The sequence below is a fragment of the Stigmatopora nigra genome, chromosome 13 (genome assembly GCF_051989575.1).
Source record: "Stigmatopora nigra isolate UIUO_SnigA chromosome 13, RoL_Snig_1.1, whole genome shotgun sequence".
NCBI classification, from domain to species: domain Eukaryota; kingdom Metazoa; phylum Chordata; class Actinopteri; order Syngnathiformes; family Syngnathidae; genus Stigmatopora; species Stigmatopora nigra.
This window is the reverse complement of record NC_135520.1, coordinates 13029470-13053499: the sequence shown is the minus strand read 5'-3', so window position 1 is coordinate 13053499 and position 24030 is coordinate 13029470. Positions and strand designations below refer to the sequence as shown.

Genomic DNA, 24030 nt, shown 5'->3' with positions numbered 1-24030 from the left:
CCTCGGTTCCCATGCTCCCACACCCGGACCCTAACCTACATTTCAATGAGGAGGTGGATGCCTTGGAGGTTGAGGTTGGCGCCATCCTCTCTCAACATAAACCAGGGGATGGGAAGGTGCAGCCATGTCCCTTCTTTTCCCGTAAGCTGAATCCAGCTGAATGCAATTATGGCATCATTGGGGATGGTGAATTGCGGGCTGTGAAACTTGCCCTCGAAGAGTGGGAACATCACCTGGAAGGCGCCAATCACCCATTTGGGGATTGGACCAACCATAAACATTTTGAATATATCTAGTGAGCCCGGAGACTAAACCCCCATCGAGCCAGGTGGGCCATGTTTTTCAGTAGGTTTGATTCTACATTGTCCTATGTCCCACTGTCCAGAAACGTGAATCCAAATATGACGCATTTTCCAAGCCTCAGGTTCTGTAGGGGAGCTCACAGCCATTTTACCACCAACGTGTTTAGTGGCAGTTCTGAGGACGGACTTAACTTGAGGCCGAGGTCTTGGGAGCCCAAGATGTGGAACCTGACCGTAGAGAAGGAACACAAAAGTCCCTATATGTCCAGACCTTGGTTCGTTCCGGGATGCTAGAATGGGACCACGCCTCTTGCCTGACCTGCCACCCAGGAGTCACCCGTACATGGGCAGTGTTGCGCCAATGCTTTTGGTGGCCAACAATGAGGATTCACACTCTTTTGTATCTGCCTGCCATGTGTGGGCCTGCAGCAAGTCCTCCACTAAGCAGAGTTCTGGTCTACTCCGTCTACTGCCGATTCCTAGTCGACCTTGGTCTCATGTGGCTCTCGATTTCGTCTCAGGCCTCCCAACTTTACTGGACAACACGTCACACTAACAATTGTTGACTGTTTTTCCAAGGCTGCACACTTTGTCACCCTCCCCAAAATACCATCAGCCCAGGAGAAGGCTGACTTACTTGTGCAACATGCGTTCTGTTGGCATGGAATCCCTGCCGACATTGTTTCTGACCGAGGTCCCCAATTCCTGGCCACCCGACCACCTAGTCCTAGAGCAACCAGCTACCTTGGAATTGAGAATGTCCACAATTTACATCCGATTTCCTCTTCCAACCTCCTCCTCTTTTTAGTGTTCCCTTGGTTATCAACCTCCATAGTTCCACTCTCTGGAGGCAGATATTGATGTGCCGTCCGTCCAGGAACATCTTGTTAAATGTCCCCATATCTGGGACCAAGCCTGGACTGTGCTACAACGCTTCTTTATGTGCACCCAGAGACAGGACAATCACCGTTACACTCTCGCACCGACCTACGTTGTCAGCCAGGTCTAGTTATCCTCCAGTGACTTCCCTTTTATACCGAATCTAGGAAGCTGTCCCCCCGGTTCATCGGTTCTTGAGATCTGTCAGGTCCAGGGCCAGACAGGTGGGTGGATATGACATTCAGTCAATCACAGGTCTAGCACCATTGCCCGGTGTGGCTCATCAATAATCACAAAGCTATTTAAGCCACCCAGAGCTTGACCATGTCGCTGGGTTGTCTTAATCTGTTTAATATTAAGTGCTTTCTCGTGTTACCTGCTTGTTCATCTTGTACCTTCGCCCGGCCCTGGGACACTGACAATGAATACAAAACGCCACATCAGACTTGTGTATGCTAGCCTCGTTTGGGGCCCTCCAGTGGTGGACGAGGGTCAAAGGCCCATAAATTAGGAACTCACCGTTGGCCGGAGATAATCAGCCAATGGCCCCGGAAAAGATTAACAAGTGCCCGAAAAAGAGGCCTTTGGTCTGGCAGTCATGCTCAAACTTTGCCATTGGCCGCTATCCCATTTTGGGCTGGCCCCAGTGTGCGCTTATTGTGCGGTAACCTCGGTTATAGCATTATGGAGACGCCACTTCCTTTCAGTGAATGAGAGGCCAGTGGGATTTGGGAGATGCCGAATAGATAAGCACGCCGACAATTAAAAAAAAAAAACAGATATGGGAAGTTTATTCAATTTAATTTAAGGAATGTTGGGGGGGGGGGTCTGACGGCTGAGTGGTAAGCGCGTCAGCCTCACAATTATAGGGTTTTGGGTTCAAATTGAGGTCAGTCCACCTGTGTAGGTTTCCTCCCAGGTGCCAAAGATAGTAATGGTAAGCTGGTTAGACACTCATAATTGCTGCGAGCTATGAGTGTGACCTTGAAATGTTGTCTGTCTCCTAGTGCCCTGGCATTGACTGGCCACCGATTCAGGGTGACCTCGGCCTCGTGCCCGAAAGTCAACCAGGAAAGTTGTGTCCAATATGGTGTAGAAAACTAAATAATCTGTATAAAGTTCATTTAAAGGTGGGTTTCATGTGACAAAGAAAAATAATGGAGCTCTCTCTTGAATCATTGTGTGTTAACATGAGTCTATAATTTGCATTCAAAATTCAAATTGCCTACCGGTGACTGCCCAGCGAGCTTCTTCTACCTGGTCAGGATGCTGAGTGACATTGTAGATGATAATGTCACATTCCATCATTTTTTGAAGAACTGTTTCCCTGTTTGGTGGCTTAATGCAAGAAAGGAATTTATAAAAAAAACAATAACATGTTAAGACATTTTATAAGTTAATTATTATTAGTTTGTCAATTAACTATGCTTTTTTATTTAATTAAAACAAGGTACACATTGCGTTTGTTCTTGGCATCCATTCAAGTGGGTTTAAAGTTTGGAGTGTATTTAATTGTGTTGCTCTTCTGTTGTACTTACAATGTAGGCATCACCCAAGTATGGTGTGTGCTCTGAGCTGTCTGAAATTGTCCCTTCAACTCTGTAACTTTGTTGCCAATTGTCATTAGATCTTATTGTCCGACTCTCCTTCTCAGCCATGACATCTGCTTCAAGTGTATTTTTAGAAAGACACTAGAAACAGACATCACCTTGCTATTATGACAGAAATTTCACACTGGACTTTTCACTTATGCAAAAGAAAAGTTATAAGATTTTACCTTTGCGATACATTTTGACACGAAAGAGTCAATGTCATTGATGAAAACTCGTTTATATTTCTGCGTAATGTTGTCCATTATATTCCCCTTTAACACTAAACAATGATTTGTGTTTCTATTTTTTCTGTTGCCATGGGTGAAGTCAAACAAGCTGAGATAGGAGTTGTGGCTCTCTGGAAGGAGCTGGGTCTTTGTGATCTGTTCGTGAAAAAGAGCCGATAAAAAACGGCTCATAAGCTTATATTTATTTGTTAGTTCATTCATTCTTTCAATCATTCATATATTCATCATCTTTCATACCGCAATGTAGTATATATATATATATATATATATATATATATATATATATATATATATATATATATATATATATATATATATATATATATATATATATATATATATATATATATATATATATATATATATATATATATATATATATATATATATATATATATATATATATATATATATATATATATATATATATATATATATATATATATATATATATATATATATATATATATATATATATATATATATACATACACATATTTAATGTATTATTAATAATTTCATTTCTTTCCCAAGGATTGTGTGTTATTATTATTATTTTTTTTAATATCGAAATTATTCTAAGCGGATGCTGGTTCGACGCTTGTTCTGATTCGCCCACATTTATGTCAGTAAAATAAATCATTTGATTGGTCAACAGTGCTGGGGGTCTTCTTTGTTCAAGAAAATTAAACGGCTTCCTTGGTAGAGTTGGAATGAATTTCAGATTGTAAAAAGGAGTTCGTGCTGATGGCGGAACACACCAGTGGTAAGTGTTTTGTAAGTCTTCATAAATATCGTTTAAAAACCAAAAACACTTTGCTAAGCGTTAGCAAACCGTTAGCACGCTAGCATAGCCGGAGTCACCTGACTGAAATTTAAGACCCGTTCTGGAATAACTAATGATGTGGTAAAGTTTTTTTTTTTTTACTCTCCATAAGTCTAAATGAAAGTCTTCACCTTTATTCGAACTTTTATACGCTATTGTTTGAGTTGTATACCGACCGAGAGATTCTAGGTGATTGTTGGCAACATTTTTTTGGACGGAATATGGAATAAAAAACATTTATTATGAGTTAGAATTGACCATAAATCTAATGAATTACTATTCGCCAACCTCATTAAAGATACAGTTACATGTTTAATGTTATAAAATAGGGTTAAAATGTCAATTTAGTTCTTACATAAAAAAACATTTCAGTGTGCTGTACTGGATTGAAAGTTTTTAAACCAATCCGTCCAGTTGAACAAGTAAGATTATTTAACCCTAAACATGTACAGATCAAGATACGAGCATAATTCGTTCCGGAACTGAGCTCGTGTGTTGATTTACTCGTAGCTGAAATGGACATTTCCCATAGAAATGAACTAGAATCAAATTCATTCATTCCAACCTCCTGAAAAAAAACACCCAAAACAGGGTGTTGGATTGGAAAAACATTTTGAATTGGTCTAATTCCCAATCAATTAACAAAGTAAAAAAACAACTATTGATTTAATAGCACTGAAATGTGTTTAGTTTTACTAAAATTAGACAGATTTTGCGGAGGGAGAGAGAGAAGGACAGGGGGGGGGGGTACTTTATTGCACGGCAACGCGCACGTAACATAACATAAACAAATTTAAATAAACTTGGATTACAATGCAGATACACTCAAAATTAAGTTTAATCTAACCTTACACTAAACTTAATTCTAATTTAGTTTTAAATGTTGATACTCCCTGACTTTCAGATGCGACCTATCAAGGGTTGTTTCCTTTTGTATTCCCTTCAAAATATTCTGAAAATGATGCACACAAATGTCCCCACAATAAGATAACACACGACCACTTGCCAACGAGTACTATATGCCATTCGCACTGTGATGGGGAAAAAAAACACTGAAAAAATGCAACGCTTCGCCCAGTGCTCGTAGAGACATTACACGAGGGAGTTGCGACCAGAAAGACAGTGTCATGATGTTCTTATGAGCAGCCGCTCACGTTCGCTGAATGCTCGTATATCAAAATTTGTTTCGTATCTCAAGATAAATATCAGCCCAAAATTGTACTCGTATCTCAAATTGTTCATGTTTCATGGCACTCGTATGTTGAGGTACCACTGTATTTGTATATTGCAAAAATATGGTCTTCCAGGGAGCCACCCGGACCTGACAGGACAGATGGCTTCATCTTCACGGGTGCACCACCCAGTGATGCTTACAGAAGAGTACAAGAATTCAATTTCCAAACACATGGCCTTAGTAGCGCTCATGGACAAGACGGGACATCCAGTTCTGCAGATGAATGGACAGAGGAAGTATGGCGGACCGCCACCTGGAGAGTGTACTTGACTAATCATGTACTTTTGATTCATACAGTACCTCAGAAATACTTTGTGAGGATTTTCTTAAGATGTTCCGTTCAAAGTAACACATTTGTACTCCCTCATAAAACCATGTATATGGAGGTGAAAATTGGGAATCAGAGGGGCGGCTTATACGCAAAACATTCTGATATTTATATTTGCTTATATACAAGTAACTTACTCAAGACTAAATTCTTAACTTGCAGAATGGGAAGGTCCGGCACCTGGGATTGAGTGTGAGGTGTTTGTCGGACGCATTCCCAGAGACATGTTTGAAGATGAGCTGGTCCCCCTCTTCAACACAGCTGGAACCATCTACGAGCTGAGGCTGATGATGGAGTTTAATGGAGACAACCGAGGCTATGCCTTTGTCCTGTACACCTAAAAGTAAGTTGAAATTTTAGGTCAAGTTGCATTTCTATTTTTTGTGGAGGAGCAATTTTTTGAGGTCATTCATAATGCCGACTGTGATATAGGGAGGAGGCCCTCCGAGCTTTTCGGATGCTTCACCATCGCAAAGTTCGTCCAGGGAAGTTTCTTGCTGTGTGCCCTTCTCGGAATAATTGCCGCCTCTTACTTGGGAACATTCCCACCCTCAAGAGTAAGGAGGAGATCTTGGAGGAGGTCACGAAGGTACACACGAGGGTTTATTTGAATAAACGCAGCACTATTTCCTCATCGCATGTTCTCTTCTAGGTGACAGAAGGCCTGCAGGATGTCATCGTGTATCCAAGCGCCACTAGTAAAAACCGAGGTTTTGCCCTTCTTCTGTATCCGACACACAAGGAGGCTGCATTTGCTCGCAAGGAATTGATTGGTAATAGGTTCATCACCAGTTGCAATTACAATTCCTCGAATATTTTAAAACGCTAATTCATCTTTGTTCTAAGCTTCAACCGAGTGTTAGTAAATCCCAATATCGTTTTTAATTTGAAGATATCCGACTTTTTTAGTGATGCTAATTCTTGAATCCTGTTTTGTGAAAACTACTTTATTGAAATCTTATTGGGATTGTTCAGTCTGAAGTCCAGTAATGATAAATAAATAATCACAAAATAGTAATACATAAATAAGTGGTCAACATAAGAAGTATAAGTAGTCTTGATTAGGTCTTAGGTGCCGAACTCGATTTGAGCATGGTGACAGCTCTTGGGAAGAAACTGTCCTTTAGTCTGTTTGTCTTGCCATTTCTAGCTCTATAGCGCTACCCAGAGGGAAGCAGGTTGAAGTTGTGGGAGCCGGGATGTGTATTGTCTTTTCTAATGCTCTTTGCCCTTCTAAGGCAGTGTTTCCCAACCATGGTGTGCCGTGAGCGATGCTCAAGTGTGCCATGGGAAATTAAAAGAAGACATCAACGTCATAATCCAAAAGAGAAATTTCAATATTAAGAGATTAAAATCGAACTATTACAAGGTTTAAATTAAAATATGAAATCATAGAAGTCATTTTGTTGCTTGGTTTCATTGTAAAGTAAACCGGAAGCTCTTTGGTTTTCCGGGCTTCAACTTTTGTCGACGTTAAGTTTGTGAACACAAAACGGCTCTTTTCGTAATGTTAGTTGGTTAAGTAATATTAAGAGGGAAAATGTCTTAATAGCACTTGATTCAAGTCATTTTCTTGTTTGCGGTACGTGAACCGGAAGTTGTTTGGTTTCAGGGGCATCAAATGTTGTTGATGTAAAGTCTCTGGGAGCGTAATATTGGGAGAAAAAGTCAAAAATGTAAATAAGGACAAAAACATGTTGGATTAATTATTACAACATCAGTCAACCTTAATACTATAGGCCAGGGGTGGGCAACCAGTCAGAGACCAAGAGCCACATTTTTTACTGTGTTACCGCAAAGAGCCACATTTTTTACTGTGTTACTGCAAAGAGCCACATCACACATACCTTTGCTCAGCCAGATTTATTGTAAATGTCACACACCAGCATAGTAATGACATAAATTGACTCCTACAGTACTAACAGCACAGGCCAGTCATTATCAACAATGAACATTGTGTGCACTGTCTCACACAGACAAACTCTCAGTTCAACCAAGTCCACAAACAGAAATATAATAATTTACAATAGCGTTTTTCTTTTACTATGCATGTTACTTAGTGGGACTTCTGTGATAAAATCAGAGCCTATTTTTGCGCAACATTCGCTCCTTGTGAGCTGTCATTTATTATGAATGGCTTTTAACTAGCGCGCCCACCACGTGGGTGTACACCTCGCTCTCCTATTGGCTGGTCCCGGCTAAGCACTCTCGCCTTGGTCTGACTCGCAGGGGGTGTGGCTTTTTCAGCCGACGCTCGATCTTTGGGATACTTTTTGTGTGCGCGACGCCGTTCATTGTCGCTTCTGTTTCACGGGAGCCTCCCACTCTGTTAAAAACGTTTACTCAAATGACCTTGCTCCTACTGGGAAACTTTGAGGTATTTTCATCCCAAGCACATGCGCATTGGACGAAAATACCGTATTGAACTCAAGCGAAGCGCACACGCAAATGAAAATAAAACACAAATACAAACTTTGATATGGACGTAAGAGCCGCATAAAACCGGGCAAAGAGCCGCATGCGGCTCGGGAGCCGCGGGTTGGCCACCCCTGCTATAGGCGACAGTTTTAAGTGAGAAGATTTTCAGATAATGGTGTGTCTTGAGGTTTTTTTGATGCAAAAGGTGTGCAGCAGTTAAAAAAAGGTTGGGAAACACTGTTTTAAGGCACCGGGATTTGTAGATGTTGGATCTTCAAAGTAATACATTTGTATTCCCGATTAAAACCATGAACCGTGTGACGAGTCAGAATACGAAATTGTTTCCCATGATCTTCTTTCCAGTGGACCTTTCGTCCTATTTCAGGCCCAGGTGAACAATCCGACAAACTATCTCTTCAGTACTTTAGGTTTCAGCGTAGGTCTATTTCTGTAAAGCATGCGGCAACCTGCCTGTGACATCGGTACTTCCGGTCATGACCAAGTCCTACACCTGGCTGGCGCAACTCCAGCGTGATCAGATCACCTCTGCTGTCAGCCTGCTGGAGTTGTACTGTGGTCTGCACAACTTACCACCGCCACAATACAACCTTTACTCTTTGCCGGATCAGGGCGGGAAGTTGTGGCTGGTCTACGAGGTAACCACTTTAAGTTATTATTCATTCGTTAATTTTCGAAGTCCCTGTAATCCTGGGTTCAAATCTCGGTCGGTCCACCTGTGTGGAATTTGCATGTTCTCCCCCGGCCTGCGTGGGTTTCCACCAGGTACTCCGGTTTCCTCCCACGTTTCAAAAACATGCACTGTAGGCTGACTAGAACCTCTAAATTGCCCCTCGCTATGAATAAGTCAAGGTATTACTCTATTCGTTTTTTTTTTTAATGTAGTGATTACTGTAATTGACTTTTGTGTGTCTGTTTGTTTGTGTTTGCGAGCAGGTGGTGATGTCTCTGACACACAGCAGCTTTTTGCCTCGCCGCTTATGTGCAAGGCTGGATGATGCCAAAAAGATAGCTGCGCTCAACGCATTGTGGAATGTAGGTAAACGCCTCGGCACACGCGTATCAGTGCGGTCGCTCCAATTAGTGTTTGTGCTTCCCCATCACCAGACTCAGTCTTCGCGCGTGAATGGCCCCACATCACGTCTCTTGGTTGACTGTTCGATTCCTGAGATGATTCATCTCCTAGTATTTTGTTGAATAAAAGTCAAATCTGTCAAAATCATGTTTGCATATACCATCATATAGATAGATACAGTAATCAGGGGGCGTACTTTATTGCACGGCAACGCGCACGTAACATAAACAAATTTAAATAAACTTGGATTACAATGCAGATATACTCAAAATTAAGTTTAATCTAACCTTACACTAAACTTAATTCTAATTTTGTTTTAAATGTTGATACTTTTCTTCTCCCGGCCGGCCGGGTTTGCTCTATTTGCCCCGGCTCCTCCCTACTTTTGTATTCCCTTCAAAATATTCTGAAAATGATGCACACAAATGTCCCCACAATAAGATAACGCATGACCACTTGACAACGAGTAGTATATATGCCATTCGCACTGTGATGGGGAAAAAAAAACAATGAAAAAAATGCAACGCTTCGCCCAGTGCTCGTAGAGACATTACATGAGGGAGTTGAGACCAGAAAGACAGTGCCGTGATGTTCTTATGAGCAGCCGCTCACGTTTGCTGTATGCTCGTATATCAAAATTTGTCTCGTATCTCAAGATAAATATCTGCCCGAAATTGTACTCGTATCTCAAATTGTTCGTATGTCATGGCACTCGTATGTTGAGGTACCACTTTATTTGTATATTGCAAAAATATGGCTTCATCTTCAGGGGTGCACCACCCAGTGATGCTTACAGAAGAGTACAAGAAGTCAATTTCCAAACACAAGGCCTTAGTAGCGCTCATGGACAAGACGGGACATCAAGTTCTGCAGGTGAATGGACAGAGGAAGTACCGCGGACCACCACCTGGTGAGTGTAATTGACTAATCATGTACTTTTGATTCATACAGTACCTCAGTAATACTTTGTGAGGATTTTCTTAAGATATTCACACTGACCAATACATTTTGCCAGCGTCAGAGAACAGTACATTGTGCGAAAAGTAAAGCGTTAACCAAATGGTTATAAGCAATCTATGAATGAAACCTTGATTCAGTGAAATTTGTGTGGCATTTGCTTAAAAGGTCAAGCTAAATGGTTTTCAATGTGCCTCTTTTTAGATCTACATTCCCCTAATAACTAAACAACAGGTGGAAAAAACTCCTGTGGTCTCTCAGCCTGAAGAAGCACCACCTCCACCTGAAGAGACGAGTGGCGATAAGGAGTCTCCAACCAAGCAAAATGATCAAACCCCCGTTCGAGATGAACTACTTAACAGCACCCACAAGTTTCTGGGATTGGTCAACACGACTATACAACAGCTTAAAGCCCAAAGGTTTATTAATCACATATAGCAGTCACTGACTCCTAGCAGTGTGTATTAAGATCATGTCACTGACAGAACTGGTGATTTAGATGAACTAAATAACTTTGTCTTTTGTTGATGATGATATTGCCCTACACATGCCTGACGTGGACTTGGAGAATGATGTCACTAAACTGATGACCAATTCAGAGCTGGTAAACGAGTTAGAGCAGTGTGTGATGAACTGGAAGATTCAGCTTGCCAATGTTATGGATGAGCAAGATTTCAAGAAGCCACAGAATCCTAGTCTGATGGCAGAAATCATTTTTTGGCAGGAGCGTTCCTCCATCCTCAGTGCTTTGACAGCAAAGCTTAATCAACCTTTAGTAAAGTAGATTTTACCTGTATTAAGTAAAGCGCACGCAGCTGTGGCATCTTCTATGGAGGTGACAGTGGCTAAACTAGTCAAATACAATTTGGAAGCAGATGAAAATGTGCGTTTCCTCAAAACACTGAAAAGGCATTTTAAGGTGAGGAGTGTGTTAACCCAATTAGGGGAAGTCTACAAAGATTTCAGCCTTTGCTAATGTGATTGGCTCAAAAATGGTCCCACCATAAAAGGCCAAGTGTTTTGTCTTGTAGAATCTGGCTACAGGAGCGAACTTTGGTGTGATCCTGGAGACCATTCCACCTCTGCTGAACAGTCTACAAGTTGTATGGTTAATCTCCTGCAACAGGAATGATCCCATGGTTCCTTTGATGGAGCGCATTGTTTGGCAACTGTGTGAGCGGGTGGCTCAAGTCGTTGATCTCGGTCTGAAGTTCAAGTACGTGGCATTGATCGATTACTTATGTGACCCTTGTCTTTCTCTGCCATGAGACTAATTATGCGTCTCAACTTGAGATGACAGAGCGGTGGCCAAGTTCAAGGTGGATGATGCAAAGCGAGTCCTGGAACTGTGGAAGTCCTCTCACTTTGAAGTGCGCCAAGAAATTGAAAAAGGGGGCACTGGGAAACGCTGGGAGTTTGATCGGAGAAAGCTCTTTGAGAAAACGGATTACATGGCTGCTATCTGCCAAGACTTGTCCAATGTTTTGCACGTCAGTGTTCGCCCTCGTGTACGCTCTGTCACTTCCTGAATAATGACTCAACCCTTGATGCCTGTCCTTGTGTTGTGCGCATAATTTAGAAGAATTTTACAACATCTTCAGCCCAGGATTAAAAAGTGTGACCTGGGACCCGAAACGTTTCGATGAAATACAGGTCAAAGTAGACAACCTCATTGTGCCTTTTGAGGAAGTCAGTTTTGACCCTTTCAGCAGTTGCAAGATTAGCAGCTGGAAAATCATCATGCAGAACTTTAACAGTACAGTTTGTGTAAGTTTAGGATACAGTTTTATTTGAGTTCCGGGACAATATAATGACTCGGAAGACTTCCACTTGAAAAACAACACGCATTGATAATTTTCTATGCCACGTTTTTAATTAGGCCATTGAAAGATCATTGCCTTTATTGACCAGTCCTTCAAGACGCTGCGCTCTTCAACTGCTGCTTTTGAAATGCTGGTAAAATACAAAGACATTCGCTCCAGACCGGCCAACAATCATCATTTGATGAAAAAGACTAATGGTGTTCTGGCACAGTATTGCAAAGAGGTTAGTTGAAAACACTTTCAATTCCAGATTGAAAAAAAAAAATGCTTTTATTGCATTGGTTACCATTGACAATGGTAGACAATAAATCAGCTGGAAGTGGGAGTTGGCAGCAAAAGAATCATTCTCTGCCAGCCATCCCAATTCAAATAGATCAGACTTGTCAGTGGCAATGAGCATTATAGTGGTCCTTATAAGATGATTACCAAAAAATATATCAATTTATATATATTTTTTTTGGCTTTTCTTTGTTACAGGTGGACAGTATTAATGAAAATTTTGAGGAGAAGAGAAACAAACCGCAAATTACTAAAAATGAGCCTCCCGTAGCAGGCGGTGTTAGGTGGACGCATTCACTGTTTCAACGTATAAAAGGTGGCATGCTTCCTCTCCTGACAATGCCAAATTTGTTAGATTCTGAAATGGGAAAATTGGTGAGTTATTGTGCAATTTCATGACAATTATTGCAATAATTGACCCAATATATAACCAGAGATCCTGTGTTCCTTTTTGAAATGTTCACAATGGCTAATTTTGCCAGGCAAAGAACAAATACTTGGAAATGGCAAAAAAAAATAAGTGACTTTGGGGTCAAGAAGATCTGAGACTTAACGCAACTTGCCATTATTATTGAAAAAACCTGTCTTAATCATAATTTCAAAGGAACACCAACGAGAGCTGGTATGTATGTCCTTAGTTTGTTTGTTTTTTTCCCACAAAAAACATGGCCAATTCTATTGTTTTTATCACCCTGAATTCATTTAGTTGTTTGGGCTTTATGTTGTTCTTTCAAGATCGTCCCAAACAAGCCTGATTTCAAGGGACAAAGGGAGAGGCAATACCGTGTAAAATTTCCACTAGAGATTATGACGACGATTGCAGACAAAAAAACTTGATATCAATATCCTTCTCCATGCCTGAAGTGGTTTGAAATGTGTCTACAAGAGGCCAACTTTATAAGGTAATTGTACTCTCAAAGAACAACAGCATATATCAATTTAACCACAGTATTTCAAATGAAGGTACAGTGAGGAGCTACATAAACTTGTCAACCGCTACAACACAATAGTTGATAGTCTGAGTGATGCAAAGATCTCCATGCTGTGTCACAACATCAAAAGGGTTGAAACAATCCTATTCCCAGCATGTAGAAGACTAAACTGGAACTCCTTGGGTATAGTGTTATATTATTGTTAAGATTTCATTTATGCACATTCTAAGATGGGGTGCAACAACTCTTTGTGTGTTTGAATTAGCAATTTCAGATTTCATTAATAATGGAAACCCAGAGCTATCAAAGTTTGAGACAGTGGTCAGTCAAATTGTGAACAACGAGCTTGATATTGAAGCAAAGTTGCAACCCATTATGACAGCAGATCTCCTGCTGCTCCAAATAGAGCAGACATTTTACCAAGTATGTTGGACAGTAACATGTTTTGACCAAATCTCACGAATCCTTGTCTCTCATTGTAGTTGTTGTCGTTTTTTTTAACGTATCAGGGAGTTTTATGAATGTATTGATCGGGAACGTATCAAGTCGATACATTTGTTAAGAAGTAAATATGCTGACATTGGACCAGTCATCTCTAAGGTGGAACACTTCATCATGGAAACCAACACTGGCAAATGCCACAGTATGACACATTACTATGCATACTGGGAAAGCAAGGTGCACGAGTCTCTTATTAATATGGTGCTGAGGTAATAACCAGTTCATTTTAAAATCAATGTATTGGAACAAGACAATTTTGTTTTCCGTAACCAACATTCTATTCATTTTTAATTTTAGGAACATCAAAGCTTCCAATGATGTACTGAATGAGAACGTCCCTCTTTTCCGTGTCGATGCCATCCTTTCTCCCCCCAAAATTTTGTTGCAGCCCAAAACCAATGAGATCTCCCGAACACTTGTACAGTGTATCCGAGAATGTGTCGAGAGCACCAAAGTACGGATGTTTTTTCTCCTATGTAATTAGAGTTTAGGCCAGTGCTTGTCAAAAGTCCAATGAGACACATGGAAACACACCAACCAACAAAACATGACTACATCTGTATTTTAATATTTTCCATTATGGTGGTTGCTGGAGTATACAAGTATACTTTTAACCTAGAACTTAATGTAAAATGTTTAACAGCCACTAAGACTGAGCTGAATGTGTGCTGTTTCTGTGAAGTATGAATGTATTTTATGATTATTATTATGTCTTTTGGTTTATATAGTGTAGTCACTAGAATAGAATTTTGCATGACCCAGTGTAAACTGCCATCATGACACCTTTTAGTTAGGGGGGTGTCATCTATCACGACACTCCCATTTCTTTGTTCACTTCTATAGTTCCCGCCTATAGTTTGTACCTAGGTCACATGACCCTTTGTTAATAAAACTAGCTCAACTGTTGGAGGTAGGCAGGGATTCGAACTGGTCAGGCTGGGGGATGGACTCATCTCCCAGCGCTGGCTACTCCCGACCCCTCCCTCAGCTGAAGTCTTTGAAAATCGGCTAAAAAGGGCAAAGCACACGTGAAGGAAAATTGGCTGAGCCGATAGAAACAAAGGAAAAATGGCGGCCAACTGGAAAACTGCCTTTTTCCCTAGCCCATCTCCTACTAACCCATCCCAAAACTCGCCAGCATAACAGCTTTGATTGATACCAGGCCTGCTAAGAGACAGTGGCCTCCTCTTATGCCCCCTCTTCGTACAGGCCACCGTACCAGGCACCTTTTACAAACAAAGGACACAAGGGGGCTGCGGGGGGTTCCTGGAATGCCATGCAAGAGACATCTCAAGATACCTCGCACCAAGGAAGAGCAGAGAGAGATAAGGATTTAGAGGCAGAGTAGACAGAAATGGCATTCATCCAAATTATTAATGATATCAAACGAGAAGAAAACAATGCAAAAATGGCATTGATCCAAATTAGTAGGTAAATTGTACCTGACGAGTTTAGATAAAATAATTAATTTAGGATGAGCATGATTTCTATAGGATGGAATAAGATTAATATTTTTAGTACACGAAACATGATTCATAGTTTTTCCCATCACTAGATGAAATATGCTTTAGCGTGAGTCATATTAATGACCATTAAAATATTACGGATTGCATTAGCATCAAACAATTGATGGCAACCAAATGGCGTTAGCCTAGTTCTTTTGAGAACGATTAGTGCTGATAGGACAGCAAAAGGTGGTTAGCTGCCAAGAAGCCCCTCTCCACTAGTGACAAAAATTGCTGACCACTGATATCTGATTATGAATGAGTGTGAATGGTTGTTTGTCTTTTTGTGTTTTTGATTGGCCATCCACCAAGATATAATTGATCCGTTAGATATCAAGGTGGAAAAGGATTTAGCAAATTGGAATCAATTTCTGAAAGCGCTAATAAGCCCTTTTCAGGGATGGCAGCGAATGATTGGAAATTTGAAATCAATTTCTGAAATCGCCAACAAGCCTTTTTGGATGGCGATGAAAAATCAAGGAAAATTGTTTATTCCAACGAATTTTTTTGATGATAATGCATTGAATTGGAGGAACAAATCTGCAATGCGAAATTTTGAAGCACTGAAATGCAAAAACAAAAACAGTGCATCATATGAAATTCCAAAGTACCATTGATTTATAGTGATAATGGCATCCAAATTGTGTTAACAGACTGATTGACGGGATTGACAAAAGGTTCCATATTTCGTTATGAAATCATTGCGGCAACATAACGAGGTCAACCGGACAACAAAATATGGAAATCTTATTTAGTAGACTATAGACAAAACGCCATCATTCACTACACGATTGGAGCTGAATGATGAGTGTAATCTGGCTATTTGCATAAAAGAAAAACTTTAAAGAAACGCACTAATTTTGAGTTAGCAGAAGAAGACTGCATTTTTCAACAGGAAACATGGAGAAGACGCACGAGCAACCCAGAATGAGAACGTCCGTACAACTGTTGCTGACCAAACAGCAGACATGAAAATAGCCGAAAAGGTGGATGCAGATCCATCTTTGCACTGTAAGGAGGTTCTCTCAGTTGAAACGTTTGAGGAGACAGGTAAGATAAGCTTATTGACGCGATCAGACGTAATGGAAAGCATCCAATATTGATTGGAAAGATTATTGCTCGAGGAGCAATGCTATAAACCATAAGGAACTTTTTATATTGGTTTTATTGTCTCCATAAAAGAGTGAAAGCGTTTCAATTGAGAACAAACCTTTTTACAGATTTTTAAAGTAAACGATTAGAGAGAAAAGAGAGACTACAATGGATAGATATGTAACTAAATTTTAATTTTATGCCTGACTATTGGAAAATGTTGATTAAGAAAGTTTTATAGGAGATGATTGGCAAACTCCAAAGACAATGGAATGTTACATTTGATAAAAAAGACTACTAGTTTGGGATATTTTAGAATTGCTAATTGAATTGGGACTTGATTACTAAGCTTTTTATAAGTAATGAGTTTTAATTGCTCTAAAGGACAATTATGCTAGAAAATATTAACCCTGATAAACAAGGTGTGGTTACAGTTAAGTGGGTTCAATTCTTTTCAGAATTATAAATGTTTACATTTGTTTCTGGATATTATTTGATGTGAATGTAACTGTTGCAGAGAGCGGGAAAGCTGTTTTCCTGAGGAGAAAGCAGCCTTGTTTGCTTTTTGTATTTTTCCTTTTTTAGCATGATTAATTTGTGTAATTGCAGGAAAGGAAAAATCAAATGTAGTTTTTGATCTTAACAAGGAAGCAGCGATCACAATAGAATAACAGCTAGTATATCTACTTTTGACTGAAAAAGCATTCAGATTTTCACAAACAAAGAGATGGAATAAGTAAGATTGTTGTGATTTTTGTTCATTTGGGAATTAAGCCCAACCAAGTGGCCGTATGCTGGTGTTGAGCACACGCTAAAGACGACAGCAGCTAAGGCAGCAGCGCAAACACTTACTGCACAGTATCCACAACAAAATCTGAAAACAGTATTGCTTGATATGCAAAACATTGCATCACAGAAGATAGAGCTGAATCTATACAGAAAGGCACAGAACAGTCTGCAGAAGACTTGTACACAGCTAAAACCCTGGCGTGCCTACCAAAAAATTATTCCAAAATTGAGCCATGGATTGAACCATGTCTCACCAGGGGGGATGATGGACACGGTACAGCGTGTGTTCCATGTCCCAGAGGTCTAAATACCTACTTTTAAATTTTTTGTAGGAACTGTTTGATTTGTTGAAGACATGGTGTGCAAGGTAACCTCAGGCCCAAACGAGGACAACGTCCAAAAGAGTGTAGGACTGGTAGAGCAAACAAATGTTCATGGAAGACCCCCCCAAACGCCAAACTCGCGGCCCGCGGGATGCTAATTTGCGGCCCGCGTCTTAATATGCAAGAATAATGTCCTTGCGGCCCGCAAGATTGATATGAATGACACGGTATTCGGAGCTGGATGAACCAATCACGGTTAAGTATACGGCTCTGTAGGGCGGGACATTGGCCGGGCTGTCCAGTGCCTCGCTCACTCACTCATTCATTCCTCCAATCAGATGTGCAGAGGAGAAGCCGTGAAGCCGATCACGCTGCTCGGCCGTAATCCAAGAAGAGCGAAAGTGCGCATGCGCCACAGACCCGCGCGACTGAAAGTCAAACGTCAAATCGAAAGTGCGCATGCGCCACAGAACCGCGCGACTGAAAGTTAAAAGTTCTGAGACTCATTCCAAGTGTAAACACATATTACAGCCCCGGAGATGTCTGTTTCAAAGCCTGCCGTGAAGAGAAAGGTCAGTGATGAGCACAGACAGTTTCAATAAAAGTGGGGAGTGCAATATTTCTTTGTTGAGCACAGGGGCACCCCGACGTGTCTCATTTGCACTGAAAAAGTTGCGGTCCACAAGGAATACAATTTGAAACGTCATTATGCTACGAGACATGCTGAGGAGAATGGGGGATGGACTCATCTCCCAGCGCTGGCTACTCCCGACCCCTCCCTCAGCTGAAGTCTTTGAAAATCTCATCAAGCCGACTCTGCGTGTGCTACCTCTGATCCGAAGTTATTGAATGTATATGGTTCTAAACCTGACAGTTTCATCAATGGTTCTGTTATGCAGTCATCCTCCATGTTTGTGTTGCAGGAATTTGTGTGTGGGATCAGTGGAACCTGTATTGAGTGCCTTCCACAACACGTGGGCGGGGATGACACTGTGACCTTAAGCTTCTTTGAGGACGTTTGTCAGCATCCTCAAATGTATCGCAGAATATTCAACAGTTGATGCTTTCTGTAGAACAGTACCTTACCCACTGGAAACAATACCAGCCTCTCTGGGAAAAGGATAATGCCACAATCTGTGAAAAGTTTGCTCATAAAAACCCATCGTTTGCAATGTACGTATAAAGGCTGCTGTTCTATGCTCAAATAAACCAGAAGGTAGTACTGGAAGATCTTTTTTAAGAATATACACGTCATTCAACTCAACCTGGAGCCCCTCTGCCGGACGGTGCAAGAGACCGCAGAGACCTGGATTTGTTCACTAGGGAGTTTGCTCAACAAATCCGCCAAAGAAGAACTTATCAACTTAAAAGATGAACTCATGGTAATGTCCGTGTGTGTATGTTTTGCTGTATTTGACTCACATTGCCTTTGTAACCTATGTACTATTTTTGAAAATCCACTTATGTTTTGTGTTTAACAGGAACTCTCAGAGAAGCTTAAGCAGAGTCCCGACACTTTTGAAAACTTGAAGAATGTCCTTGGTACTGTCTAAGACATTAAAGACATGTCTTTATGTGAAATTAAGTATAACGGATATTCAGGAAAGATACAGAACGCTGGCTATGTACAAAGTGAACGTAGCCTCGTTCCGAGTTTAAATATTTTTAAAAATGTGCACTTTCTGACTCTGACCTCCTATGTATAGGTGGCAGTTTAGGAAAAGGAACTGATGTAAAATATTAACCAGATTTGGAATGACCTTTTCACTGAATCGAAACGAGTTGATCGGAGTTTAACCAATGTTAAAGTGTCATTTAAAGAGGTCAGAAACTACTGCAATTACATACAATATTTTCATCTCCCACCACTACGGAGATTAAAATGACATTGTAACTGCACGCCTTAAAAACTACCAAAGGGATGACTGAAGAATTTCAGCAGCATTTGTCAGTCTTTGTTGGAAAATTTAATATGGAAGGCCCTGGGGCTGTTGGGGAGGATTTAGATGAAGGTACCGGAATTTGAAAAGTTTTGCAACCAGGATGCATAATAATTATTGTACTGAATTGCAGAGGTCATGCTTTTATTTACTTTTCTTAAAAATGGTTTACTTAATTTTTAGGCTTGGCAAAAATTTAGTTCTCTGAAGCCGAGCTTGCCAAGGCAGTGGAGGGGCGGCAGGATCTAGCGAATGCTGAGAAACTGTTGGACCTTCCTATTACGGTTTATCCAGAGATTGTCAGCATACAAAAAGACATGCATGGCTTCAGGTTCATTTATGTCATCTACCAAGATCAAAAGGTGGTTTTAATTGTTTCTATTAAAACCTTTGATAACGATCCTATAGATCTCATATTTCTGTCCCTGGACCCTTTTTTTTCACAGGCTGCAAAGAATAAGTGGTCTCAGACCTTATGGGCAGGCCTAGATATTCAAGTGCTCCAGGATGGAAGTGAAGGATTTCTCAAAGATTTAAGAAAGTTGCCCAAAGATGTGCGATCACTACCAATAGCCGTCATCCTAGATGGCAGGATGAAGCAATTCAGAGAGGAACGGGCCCTGCCAGTCTTTCATAGCCCCTGTAACACCAGATGAAAAATGAACCAAAATAGAACCTCCATACTGGCTCGGTCGTCGCCCAGGATAAAAAGGGCCGCGCTTTCCGTCATGCATTGGGGCGGGAGTGTCAAGTTGGCTACTGATGCGACCATAAACGATAAAAACAAAAACAAAAGTGTAACAAACATAGCAAGAAAAATACGGTCAACAGACCCAAACAGTATTGGCACATGGAATAGGCAAGATTCATGAGCTCACCCACAGCCTTTTAAACTACCACTGGCACATGATTGGACTTTGCGAAGTCAGATGGAAAAATCAAGGTGTGCATCAAACCGAAGATCAACATGTACTCTACTACAGTGGTGAATCGGATGTACACCAGCGTGGCGTTGGCATCTTAGTTAACAAGAGTGTGAAAAACTCAATTCTTGGTTGCCGACAAATCTCAAGCAGACTTGTATCCATCCGCCTGCGAGCATCGCCGTTCAATATGACGGTTATCCGGGTTTATGCTCCCACCAGTGATGCTAGCGATGACATAGCTGAGGAATTTTATTCTCAACTACAGGATACTGTCAACTCTACTGACAAGAAAGATATTATCATCATACAAGGGGATTGGAACGCCAAGGTTGGGGTAGATGCAATCGAGGACTGGGGAAACCATTGTGGACCCTCCTGCAATTTAACAACTAACGAGCGTGGACTATGCCTACTTGAGTTCGCCAGTCTTAATGACATGGTGCTGGCTAATACCGTTGGCACACAAGGATTCAAGACACTGTACGTGGCATGCCCCCAATGGCATGCGTCACCAAATCGACTATATCCTGGTGCCAAATCGCTTCAAATCAGGTATCAATAGAGCCACAACGCGCACTTTCCCAGGTGCAGATGTGGGAAGCGACCACGACCTGGTGCTGCTGAACTTCAGAGTCAGACTGAGGAGGATTGTAAAGGCCAAGAGCCCCAGAATCAAGTTTAATCTGGACCGACTGAAGTACCCTGACATACTGGAAGCATTTCAAGCAAATATTGGCGGCAAGTTCTCAGCAATGTTGGAACTTGATGATAGCCCGGAAGGGTTAACCACCAATTTCAACTCTGTGATGGTCGAAAGCGCAACCGATATACTGGGAATTCATCGCAGGAAAAAGAAGCCATGGGACACAGACGACATTCTAGATCTGTGCGACACACGTAAAGCATTGATAAGGTATCAACACAACAAACGGTGCAACGGAATACAAAGCGGTCAACAGAACAATCAGACTCCACATGATTAAGGCGAAAGAAGATTGGATCAACCAACAGTGTTTGGAAGTCGAATCTAGCCTTACAGGCAACAATAGCAAGAAGGCTTTGCAAATCGTGAAGGATCTGACCATACGGAAACAGACCAGAGTAAATTCGATCAAGGACAAAAATGGACATTGCCTCACCGAAAGCCAAGATATTCTGAAGCGCTGGACTGAATACTGTTCGGACCTATATAACTGTTACGATCGCGCCGCGTAGTGCGACACGATCGGTGGAGAAGTTGAACCCAGATGCAGAGTCGCCGAAGTAAATGGAAAGGTGAGGCAGATCTGTAGCTCTTGTAGGTTGATTTAATAAACGGGGTAACATAACATAAATAACTTGGCTTGACCACTCATTACAAACGAAAAGAACATGCGGCGTGGCGTCAATGGAAACAGCAATGACTACGAGGATAAACAGGAAACGAAACCAGAACGATCCGACGGCGTCCACAGAAAATCATAATGCTTAAATACCAAAAATAATCTAATCACGTAATTAGTGACAGCTGATAATTATCGTGACGTCATGCCAGGAAAGGCAATCCAGCCACTCCTGACAATAACCATGAAGTTAATGGGGACCCAACCACTCTCACGTGTCAGGATCCACCAGTTGACGAGAATTACCCAATTCTCAAGGACGAAGTTAGATCTGCCATCAAATCACTGAAATCCGGAAAGGCAGCGGATACCGACAACATACCAGCAGAGCTTCTGAAACACGGAAATCAAGCAGTTATTGACATCCTCACCTTCATATGCAACCGAATATGGCAGACCGGTAAATGGCCGTCGACCTGGACACAGTCACTGATCGTATCAATCCCAAAGAAAGGCAATCTGCAACTATGTCAGAACTACAGAACTATCAGTTTGATCAACCATGCTAGCAAAGTAATGCTCAAGGTCATCCTGAATAGACTGCAACCCCAAGCTGAAGCAATTATTGCCGAAGAAGAAGCTGGCTTCCGTAAAGGAAGATCCACTGCCGAACAAATCTTCAATCTTCGAGTGCTGTGTGAAAAGTATGATCAACATCAGAGAGATATATACCATGTGTTTATCGACTTCAAGAAAGCGTTCGACAGGGTATGGCATGATGCACTGTGGGCGACAATGAAGAGATACAACATGGGCTCAAAGGTCACCAAGATCATACAGGAACTGCACGCCAAAGCTACCAGCGCAGTACTTGTGCAAGGTTTAGTAGGCGAATGGTTCCACACCCAGGTTGGCGTACGACAGGGATGTCTGTTATCCCCCACACTGTTCAACATACTTCTTGAGTAAATCATGACGGATGCACTTGACGACTATGTTGGTTCAGTCAGCATTGGTGGCCGAGTGGTCACCAACCTCAGATTTGCAGATGATATCGATTTGATCGTAGGTTCTGAACTCGAACTAGCCGATCTTGTGGCTCGCCTTGACGAAGCAGCAGCAAGATATGGCATGGAGATCAGCGCCGAGAAAACGAAAATCATGACTGTTGGGTTTATTCTGTTTTATTATTATAATAGTTATATTAATTCATTTCTTTATTAAATCATTCTCTTTCTTTTCTTTGTATTAATTCATTACTTTGTTAAATCATTCTCTTTCTGTTTTTCAAAAGTGTTGAGGTCACGCCAAGTCATCTTTAACCTAGACAGCCTGTTCCAGGATGGTTATACAAACAATCCACCCAATCTGGGTCCTTGAGATTTGGTGGGCCCTTGGTGACGAGGACAGGGCTATTCGGACAATAACAAGAATATTGTTATCGTTATGTAACCGTACACTTCGGGTTTTTCTGTATGTAACGATTATATGATTATGATCATATTATATGATTTTTAGGTCAAGGAGGTTGTATAATTACTCTAATCTAAATGTTGTTAGGTCTAGTCCCTGTTTTTGTTATTAGTAAAATACTTTGATTGTTATTGTAGTCCCAGATGTTGTTTTTACTCATACGTGATGGAATGATCAACAACTCTGTAACTTGTGACCATAAGAATGGGACGAAAACGTCTATTCGAGGAGACGTTCGGAAGTTGTAAGGTGACACTTGCTGTAACGCTCCCCTCCGGAGGCTTTTATCTGTTGTATCCATTTCTATTTAATTAAATGTCAATAATTGAATAAGATGTCTTCCTGCAGTTATTGATAATTACGGACGAAGGTAATTATTAATGAACCTGACATTTTGGTCCTTCTGAGCCATGGAGGTCAATATACCGGAGCGAGAACCCAGGCGCTGCTGTTCGACATCTGGTAAGTGCCCGTGCGCACGGCGTCTTCAAAACCCTTGGTGGGCCGGAGTTTTTCGACGGGGGCGCCTGGATTCTCGGCGGTTGAAGACTTTTCCTGCTGGAGGGAGACATCTGATGGATCTCGGGTAAGTCCACATTAATGTCTGCATGTTGTGACGGTGTTTCCAAATGCGTTAAAGGGACATTGTATGTGAGGTCCATTGTGGGCTGGTTTCGCGTCCTGGGTGACGGCGACAAAACCCTGTGTTTATACTAGTCAATGGCAGGTACGGTGGGGCACTTTGCTGGAAAGAGTCCTGTGTCTCAGGGGTAGGCACGAATGTATTGTACTGGAGGTACAATGTTGGGGCTGGAAAGGGTCCTGTGTCTCAGGGGTAGGCACGAATGTATTGTACTGGAGGTACAATGGTGGGGCTGGGAAGTGTCCTGTGTCTAAAGGGTAGGCACGAATATGTTGTAAATGTTGTATGGTGTTTGTGTGGTTTCTGCAGTAAAATTAAGATAAGCCTAGGAAATACAGTCGAAGGAGTGATAATAATAAAAATAGATATAATAAAGTTAACTGTGTGAGGCACACGAAGTCACTACAAAAAAGTAAAATATGGGAAACACGTGTTGTAAGGCGGGTTTGGATGGCGATCCAAAAAATACGTCTAACTTGTAAGGATTGGAAAAAATTGGTAAGACAAAGCGCTTTAAAAATATTACACAGCTATATTTATGGATAAATAAATATGGGTTTGCTGGCCAGCTTAAAATTCATTAAATGCAGGCTTTTTGTCAAGTC

General features: G+C 41.3%; 1 protein-coding gene and 1 pseudogene across 4 annotated transcripts in view; one reads left to right on the top strand and one right to left on the bottom strand.

Annotated features, from left to right (window-relative positions):
* Nucleotides 1-3120, bottom strand: part of ak7b (adenylate kinase 7b) — an 81014-nt gene extending 77894 nt beyond the window's left edge. For all 3 annotated transcript variants that reach the window (XM_077731781.1, XM_077731782.1, XM_077731783.1), the window contains exons 1-3: nt 2959-3120; nt 2720-2872; nt 2411-2519 (exon numbers count right to left, since the gene is read on the bottom strand). In XM_077731781.1, coding sequence (XP_077587907.1) covers nt 2411-2519; nt 2720-2872; nt 2959-3036 — 340 coding nt within the window. In that variant the 5' untranslated portion in view covers nt 3037-3120. The remainder of the gene's footprint in view (nt 1-2410; nt 2520-2719; nt 2873-2958) is intronic.
* Nucleotides 3121-3668: 548 nt separating this feature from the next.
* Nucleotides 3669-23108, top strand: LOC144206610 (putative RNA-binding protein 46; annotated as a pseudogene). The gene is made up of 22 exons (XR_013328396.1): nt 3669-3787; nt 5155-5343; nt 5572-5752; nt 5842-5998; nt 6062-6182; nt 8284-8483; nt 8782-8880; nt 9690-9830; nt 10082-11093; nt 11171-11644; nt 11757-11923; nt 12178-12354; nt 12462-12601; nt 12715-12881; nt 12943-13094; nt 13177-13334; nt 13421-13621; nt 13710-17376; nt 17460-17693; nt 18045-18503; nt 18603-19423; nt 19508-23108. The product of XR_013328396.1 is annotated as a putative RNA-binding protein 46 (transcript).
* Nucleotides 23109-24030: the final 922 nt, after the last annotated feature.